Genomic DNA, 9,121 nt, shown 5'->3' with positions numbered 1-9,121 from the left:
CCTCCCAGGAGTCTGATTAGGCAGCACTCATGCTGCCCTGGTACATTTGTTTAAAAGCACTGGTTAGGAAGGACAGTGGATGAGGCATTATATTGTGACTTAGGACACCTGGGTTCAGTTCTCGGCTCAGCAACAGACTTTCTATGTGACCTTGGGAAAGTCACTTGAGCTACCCCGTGCCTCAGTTTCCCATCTGCAAATCTTGCAGGAGTGTTGGGAATGTAAGGAAGGTGCTCAGATACTACAGTGAGGGGGACCAGGTAAAGTACATACAGTGATGAAATAGCACTTTAAAAAGCACTCATTTCCACAGGACATCCCAAGAGAGCCCACCACTTCCGCACAGCAAGTCACAGCTTCATAGCTGGTTCATCATGAAATTGACGGAAAAGCCAGGAAGTCTGGACCCGGCAGATCTTGGGAAAATTCCCCTGGTTAACTGAGTTCTGGATTTCAGGTTTAGTCTAAACAAGAAAAGAATGAGGAGGGACATGATAACAGTCTTCAAATATGTCAAAGGTTGTTATCAAGATGACAGTGATCTATTGTTCTCCATGTCCACTGAAGGTAGGACAAGAAGTTGTGGGCTTAAACTACAGCAAAGGGAGATGTAGATTAGATATTCGGGAAAAAAACTTTCTAACTCTAAGGGGAATTAAGATACCTAGGCAGATTGTGGAATCGTCAGCATTGGAGGTTTATAAGAACAGGTTGGACAATCCTAGATCAGGGTTTCTCAAACAGGGTCCGCCGCTTGTGTAGGGAAAGCCCCTGGCGGGCCGGGCCGGGCCGGTTTGTTTACCTGCTCCGTCCGCAGGTCCGGCCGATCGCGGCTCCCACTGGCCATGGATCGCTGCTCTGAGCCAATGGGGGCTGCTGGAAGTGGCGGCCAGTAAGTCCCTCGGCCCACACCACTTCCCCCAGCCCCCATTGGCCTGGAGCAGCGAACCGTGGCCAGTGGGAGCTGCGATCGGCCGGACCTGCGGACGGGGCAGGTAAACAAACCGGCCTGGCCCTCCAGGGGCTTTCCCTACACAAGCGGCGGACCCTGTTTGAGAAACCCTGATCTAGGATTGTCCAACCTGTTCTTATAAACCTCCAATGCTGACGATTCCACAATCCGCCTAGGTATCTTAATTCCCCTTAGAGTTAGAAAGTTTTTTTCCCGAATATCTAATCTACATCTCCCTTTGCTGTAGTTTAAGCCCACAACTTCTTGTCCTACCTTCAGTGGACATGGAGAACAATAGATCACTGTCATCTTGATAACAACCTTTGACATATTTGAAGACTGTTATCATGTCCCTCCTCATTCTTTTCTTGTTTAGACTAAACCTGAAATCCAGAACTCAGTTAACCAGGGGAATTTTCCCAAGATCTGCCGGGTCCAGACTTCCTGGCTTTTCCGTCAATTTCATGATGAACCAGCTATGAAGCTGTGACTTGCTGTGCGGAAGTGGTGGGCTCTCTTGGGATGTCCTGTGGAAATGAGTGCTTTTTAAAGTGCTATTTCATCACTGTATGTACTTTACCTGGTCCCCCTCACTGTAGTATCTGAGCACCTTCCTTACATTCCCAACACTCCTGCAAGATTTGCAGATGGGAAACTGAGGCACGGGGTAGCTCAAGTGACTTTCCCAAGGTCACATAGAAAGTCTGTTGCTGAGCCGAGAACTGAACCCAGGTGTCCTAAGTCACAATATAATGCCTCATCCACTGTCCTTCCTAACCAGTGCTTTTAAACAAATGTACCAGGGCAGCATGAGTGCTGCCTAATCAGACTCCTGGGAGGGAAGGAAGAAATCTACAAAGTTTCTTTTAAAAAAAAAAAATTGGTTAGGATCTCATTAGTGTACATCTGAACTTAAAATTATGAAGAGGTCTTAGGCCATTCCAGTGATTTCCATCAGCCAAGATCAAGTCTGAATTCATGACTACTGTCGGTCAAAAGATTCTTGATAGAACCGTTTTCTATTGAAAAATGCATTTTTGTTGAAATTGAAACGTTTGACGGGAATGTGTTGATTCCTACACGATTTTTCAACAGGAAAAAGTCAAAATGTGATTTGACAATGTCGTTTTGATTTTGTTCAGACTTCTATATTATGTGAAAATATTCATTTTAATATAATTCAGTATGTTATATTTAAACTCATATATTAGATATAATATTTAATCTTTTAGTAGAATATAGAAGTCGAAATGAAATAGTTTGATACTATTGAAACGAAATGGTCCCAAATCAATTTTTTTATTAGATTTTTTTCATTTTGTGGGAATTTTCAAAATTTAATCTTTTCTGGTTTGATTTTTGTTTTTAATTTATTTTGGAATTTCCCATGGAATGAAAATTTGGGTTCCTGACAAACTTTGTGTTGCAAGACTGATGATTAAAATCGTGGCAAATGCGGTGATCTGAACACTCCATTTCTGCGAATGTTTTTGAGGTAACAGTTTTCTGCGGAAATGCAGTCAAATCAGCACATTTAGTGGGAATGTCTCAATTTTGATAAACGTTTTGACCGGAGACAGTTGAAGGTCAAAAAGTTTTGATACAGTAAAAACACTTCATTTTGACTTTCCCATTTTGTTTCACTTAGTTTTGTGTCTCTTATATTAAACTATTAATTTTAATAATAATTATATAGAGTGTGTTTAATATTACATTTTTATTTCAACATTATTGAAGCGAAACAATGTTTTTGAATAGAAACTTTTTAGAATTTTGATTTTTTTGTCCTGATTTGGAGTGAAAATAAATTTTGAAATGTCAGAATTTCCTGTGGGATGGAAATTCCATTTTTCGGCTGGCTCTAGCTATGGGTCATTAGCTGTCTCTGCTAATGCTATAACACGGCGATGATCTTTTATTGTTTCTCTTCTCGCTCTAGGGGTTTGACTGGGATCTGAAAGGAATTCCCTTAGACCAGAATGCCGAGCTCACTGTTGTCGTCAAAGATCATGAGACTGTTGGAAGAAACAGGTAAGACGTGCTCCCAAATCTCCTCTGTTGTTTCTTGTCCATTTAAGCTACTGACTTGTTTATAAGGGAGGCTGTTGGGCAGCTCATAACCCAAAACACGGGGTTTTATTTTGGGTGGAGGGCAAACCAAGTTTCCCAGTTCTCGTCTTCTGCCTCTGCCCTGCACCAGGGGTTGCTCTTTACTCCTGGGCTGCGTGTATAAAATCCCTGTCCCAGATCAGGAAGGCTGAGTTATACATCTCCATGGCATAGCCATAAATGATGCGGGCAGGGGAGAATCACAACCATAGATTGACCTCCTGCTCCCCCAAGCCCCTGCTCTGTACTCAAATCCCTTCTTAAGATTCTTCCATGAAGCCCATGGGTCGTGAGTCAATATTCATGAGGGTTCTTAGCCCAGTGGCTCTCAGCCAGCGTTATGTGTGTGCCCCTGGGGGCAGGCAGAGGTCTTCCAGGGGGTGCATCATCTCCTCTAGATATTTGCCTAGTTTTACAACAGGCTACAGAAAAAGCACCAGAGAAGTCAGTACAAACTAAAATTTCAGACAGACACTGACTTGTTTATAGTGCTCTATAGACTATACACTGACATGTAAGTACAAGATTTATATTCCAATTGATTTATTTTATAACTAGATGGTAACAATGAGAAAGTCAGCAATTGTTCAGTACTAGTGTGGCTAGGACACTGTGGTATTTTTATGTCTGATTTGGTATGCAACTAGTTTTTAAGTGAGGTGAAACTTGGGGTATGCAAGACAAATCAGACTCTGGAAAGGGGTGCAGTCATCTGGAAAGGTTGAGAGCCACTGGCGTAGAGTACAGTTGGGCCATTCTGGTTGTACAGTACTGCCAATTTCTTTCTCTCTGTAGTGGTCTGTACTTTTGCTGATGTAGCTAATAATTTTAGGTCAGCTTCTGCCTTCAGATGAATGTCTGTGTAATATGCTGCTTAAACATATGCTATGCCCCCCTCTGGTGGCTGGGCCACAGAGAAGATAACAGCCTACTACTGCTGCCAGCTAGTGAAGTCCTTCCTTTAGCTGAAACGGTAGAGGTCTGTGCTGCGGTGTTGAAGATCAGGGGTTTGACCCTGTGGTGGGACAGTAGAGCATAGTGTGGCTAGTGGCTAGAGCACAAGCCTGGGACTCAGGGGAGCAGAGTTCTGTTCTTGGCTCTGCTCTCCTGGGACCTTGGGGAAGTCACTTCACCTCTCTGCTTCAGTTTCCTCATCTGTCAAATGGGAATAATGATAGTGATCTTTGCATAAAGTGTTTTGAGATCTGCTGATGAAAACGCTAGATAAGGTATGTTTATTACAGACACACACGGAGCTCCTTTGACTTGAGTAGGGGCTGGACACGTGTGACTAACTCCAAGGGCAAAATTTGGCTCTTTTGGTCGTTTCTGCTTTAACTCCAAAAGCTGCGTTTGCTCCGGGAGCTGGGTGAGCAGTGCAGAGGGGCCCTGGGGAAGGGGCGTTAGGGGAGCCGCATGCTGGGTTTTCTTCCTTTCCCGCTCTTAAAGCCAAGGACCTGGGAGGGGGTTGAGTTTCATCCTGTCTGTCTATAAGTAGGTAACAGGATTTCTAAGCAGAGGTCTCGCTGGAGCGACTGGGGGTTCGGTTTGCCTCCTAGTGCGAGCTGCTGGCCTGTCCTGGTTAATGTTAACAAATGGCGCGTGTGACTTACGCCACCTACACGCGGCGTGTGGGTGAACTTCAGCGGCGCTGCTGAGAGGAATGTGCTGCGTTTCTGATGCCATTGAGTCGAAAGCATGGGGGGAGATGGCGGGTTTTCTCGAGTGCCGAGAATGTGAGGAACCCTTTGTGCCTCTACAGCACATTCCCTAGAAGTGCTGTGGGCTGGCTGGCTGAGAGTATGGCTAATGCCTGGCCCAGGGAGAGGCTAAGGTATGTAATGCTCAGGTGCTCTCCTGTAGCTTAAGTGGCAGAGGATGCGGGTTCTAAGCCCACCTCCCTCTGTGGAACCTTGTATCCCCTGGGTGACCCTGGAAGTGTCGCGAGGTGTAAAGATTAAGTCCTCTTTAGTGACTTGGCTAGGCTGGGTTTGTTTCCCTTCCTGTGTCTGGCCAGGCTCACGCTGCGCTGGAGCTGGGAAGGGAGTTGGTTGTAATATAAACATTCCCGGAAGCTTCCTTCCCAAACAGCATTTGCACTGGGCGCCTGTGTGCGTCCGGGCTCTCGGGGGAAACTTTATTTATTTTTTAGTTTAATCACTTCTGAGACGGAACCGTCGCTCTCTCCCTCCTAGATCGGCGTGTGTGGAGGCTCCGCCTTGCGTTCGGCAAACAGGGGGTTAACTCTACACCACTCCCCTGGCACAGATGGGGAGGCAGTGAGATGGGGCTAGAGGCTACAGGCTAATCAGCTTCCCAGCACGGCTTCACTGCTAGGGCCCGGGACGGCTTGCCCTGGAGAGAATGCTCCATGGCCAGTCGTTACAGGACTGAAGCAGCAGCCCAGACCACAGTTTTCCTGTTGCTTGTAACGTCTGGCAATTAGGGTTATAGCACGCTTGCAGAGTGTGATGTGGCTTCCTCTGTTGGACTTATCCACATAGGCTGTTCTCTATGTGTTGCTAGAGGATGGCTTACACCGGAACAGCGATCGTCTGCGTCCGCACAGGCATAACCCCAGTAGAACTGTATGGGGAGAGGATGTATGTTGCTCAAGGAACTAGTAGAATTGTGAGGGTTTTGTCAGCAAGGCTCAAAACTGAGCATGGACGTACGTAAGGCGGTACCGACCCACGGTGTAGATCAGCCCTGAGTCACTGATTCTAGCTTCGTGGCTGGGTGTGCACCTGTCTCTGAAAATACCATCCACTGTGCCCCAGAGATAAGAGCGGGCCCATCTGACTCACCTTCCCCCATCCATGCAATGATTTGAAAACATGCTTCTGAGTTTCTTTGGGGGTTTAAAAACCCCAGCCAGACACTGCTTCAGAATGCAGCCAGTGAGCAGATAGTCCTGCTTTCTCGGGGCTACGCTGTGCTCTGCACACATAATACACTGGCAAAGTAGGTTAATAACCTACTGCAGCTACCGGCTGATAATTACTTCCTTAGCTCAAGTACTAAAGATCAGTGTGGTAGGGCTGCAGGGCCTGGTTCAAGCCCAGCAGATCATCCAGGCAGAGATTGTTACCTGTGCCCTGGTCGAAGTTTTGTGGGCAGAGTGTAGCCATTCTCCAGGGTTGGTGAGCTTTAGGTTAACTCTTGTCTTATTTAGGACACAGCATCTAGCTGTCTGGAAGGCCCATTGTAATGGGATTAAGAGTAGTAGAGGGTTGTTTAAGAAAAAGCATGTCTACATTGCTCTCTTTATACTTACAGAGCTGGGAAGGGAGACGAAACCACCGATCTCTGACTATGAGAGGGCTAGGATGAGAACTAAAGGCAGATTGTTCAACGTCTGGCATGGACAGCTGTCAGAGACAGGACGCTGGGCTAGTTGGACCTTGGGTCTGAGCCAGTCTGGCCGTTCTCATGTTCCTATAAATGGAATATCTAAGAATAGAAAAAATGATTAAACTAAAAAGAATCCCAAGCTCTTCAAACTGCTGGGCAAGCACAGAACAATGTCAAAGGAAAGAGTGGGCTTAAGATTCATACGCTGGGGTGAGGGGGACACAGATTTCCTTGTTCGTGTTACAAGTAAACACCTTCTCTCCTAAAACCAAAGGTACCTTAACTGTCCTATTTTGTGTGTCATCATTTACGCTACGCTGGCTTTTTGCGTTTTGCTCCGTTTGGAGACTAATGGACTGTTTCTCTACACTTCTGAATGTGTAAACAAAATAGAATCCATTCCAAATGCTAGATGCCTCTGACAAACTGCTTATTTTATGGGATGTGTACTGGACAGACGCCAGCAATTTGCACGGTCCCCACAGCAATATCGACACAGAAACATTTAATAAACCACAGTAACAAAGGCCTCGATTTAATAAAGCCACTTGAGCGTGTGTTTAAAGTTCAGCATATGAGAAGTCTCTGCAGGATTGTGGTCAAAATTTCCAGCAGAGTCCCCCTGCTCCCCAATCACTCGCTCTGCTCTCAACTTTGTAGGGGTCAAACAGCAAAGAAGGGTCACACAATGTGATCTGAATGTTAGCAACTTCAGGATGGAATGGAGTGTGATCCAAGAGGCTGTAAAGGAAAACACCTTGCCAGAGCCCCCTCTCTCATACCAATACAGCTCAGGTGGCTTTACTGGCAGTATCTTATTGAGGGGAAAAGGCAGGTAGGTCCCTGATAATTTAAGGCTTTATAGGTGAAAACTAACATCTATCTGGTCAATTTCACATTAGTGGGTATGTCAGTTTCACCTGGCGGTTCCCTCACTGTAGCAGGGATGCTGCAGTTTTGGGTTGCAGAAGCTGCAGGGGAATGTTATTTTCTTTAGAAAAAATAAACTGTTTTCAGGAACACTTAGACGCGGGGGAGGGAGGAGAAATATTTCTGCTGAGGAGTGAAAGGCTGTTATTATAAAACTGATGCTGACCTGCCTCTGTGTTCCAGGCGGGAGAGGGCACAAATCTGGGGAAGGAAAGCAGGTCCGGCACACGACTCAGCTTTTCAGAGAAAACTTTGTCTACGATAGGCATTCAAACCTTTTGCTTTAAGAGTTTCTTGCAGACAGAGACCCCCTCAGCACCCATCTATCAGCCAGCCCTCTCCTGAAACAGCAGCATACAAGCTGTAGGCTCCAGCCCCTGCAATAACTCTCTCACCCTGCCCGGACCTCTTCTTAAAGGGGCAGCTCCCACTTCTCTCATTATCTAGTTAGGCTTGGCAGAATTACATTCTTATTTTTTTAAATAATTTGATGGATAATATCAATGTTTATTTTTAAGAATTTTTTTTTCGTTTTTTATCTATTTAAATTTTCACAGGTGTGGGCATCGGACAATATTTAATGAGTGTAGATGCTGATATTCAAAAAGTTGAAGCTTTGTCACTGTTAAAAAACAAATTGTCAATATCACATGTCAAAATATATAAAGTAAAGTTCCTTAAATCAAACTCTAAGTTCTCAAGCAGCATTTTTCTTACTTTGCTGATCTGTGCACTTGGATTAGTATCGATGGGAATACTTTTTCATCCGTGTGTGTGTGTGTGTACGGTGAAATGGATGTTGACTGGCATTTACTGATATAAGTTACATATAGCTTGAAAAGATTAATTTATCATTAAAAACATATATGCAATACGCATTCAAAATGATTAAATATAAATAATATGAATCAATTTCTAAAACATAGAATCATAGAATACCAGGGTTGGAAGGGACCTCAGGAGGTATCTAGTCCAACCCCCTGCTCAAAGCAGGACCAATCCCCAACTAAATCAACTTAAATCAAGCTATTCCAAGGACCTTGCAAATGCAAAAGGGTGTTGCAGGGTTTTTAGAGAGAGATGAGGGTATAATTGATTTCTGGTGATGATGTTCACATTATGAAGGACTCTGCTCCACTCACAGATCCCAGAGGATGCAGAGTTGATTGTAAACTCAGCCCCTTTGATCAGTGAATGACATAAACCTGCGTCCTGCAGGGCTCTCTTTGTAGAGCAGAGCCAGGCTTTAACCCAGGGGTTCTCAAACATCAGTGCACCGCGACCCCTTTCTGACAACAACAATTAGAATCCGACCCCAGGAGTGGGGACTGAAGGCTGAGCCCGCCCAAGCCCCGCCGCCCCGGGTTGGGACGGGGGGCAAAGCTGAAGTCTGAGCCCCACGGTCCCGGTGGGGAGGCCAGAGCTGCAGCCATAGGCACCCACCGGCAGCTCCCCGCCCCAGCTCACCTCCGCCTCTGCTCTGCCTCCTCCCCTGAGTGCGCTGCTTCTCCCCCTAGCTCCCAGCGCTTGCCGCCGTGAAACAGCTGTTTTGCGGCAGCAAGCGCTGGGAGGGAGGAGGGGGAGGGGGAATGCAGCGCGTTCGGGGAAAAGGTGGGGCCGGGATTTGGGGAAGGGGTCCAATGGGGCAGGGAGGGGGCAGAGTTGGGGCGGGGACTTTGGAAAAGAGGCTGGAATGGGGGCGGGGCAGGGGTGGAGTTGGGGCGGGGGGGGGCGTGAGCCCCCACCGGCGCCGGGAAAAGTTGGTGCCTATGGCTG

The 9,121-nt window shown here is 46.3% G+C and overlaps 1 protein-coding gene and 1 long non-coding RNA gene across 2 annotated transcripts in view; one reads left to right on the top strand and one right to left on the bottom strand.

Moving 5' to 3' along the window:
• The window catches only part of DYSF (dysferlin), a 275,139-nt gene that overhangs the window by 19,932 nt on the left and 246,086 nt on the right, over window positions 1–9,121 (top strand). The window contains exon 3 of the mRNA XM_034772554.1: window positions 2,892–2,983. Within this exon, the coding sequence (XP_034628445.1) occupies window positions 2,892–2,983 (92 nt within the window). The remainder of the gene's footprint in view (window positions 1–2,891; window positions 2,984–9,121) is intronic.
• LOC117877675 lies at window positions 4,276–7,725 on the bottom strand. Its single transcript, XR_004645789.1, has 3 exons — window positions 7,512–7,725; window positions 6,339–6,514; window positions 4,276–5,647 (listed from the first exon to the last, which is right to left on the bottom strand). It is a non-coding gene; the product is annotated as an uncharacterized LOC117877675 (long non-coding RNA).

The sequence above is a fragment of the Trachemys scripta genome, chromosome 5 (genome assembly GCF_013100865.1).
Source record: "Trachemys scripta elegans isolate TJP31775 chromosome 5, CAS_Tse_1.0, whole genome shotgun sequence".
In the NCBI taxonomy this organism is placed as follows: Eukaryota; Metazoa; Chordata; order Testudines; family Emydidae; genus Trachemys; species Trachemys scripta.
This window is presented reverse-complemented; position numbering and strand designations above follow the sequence as displayed.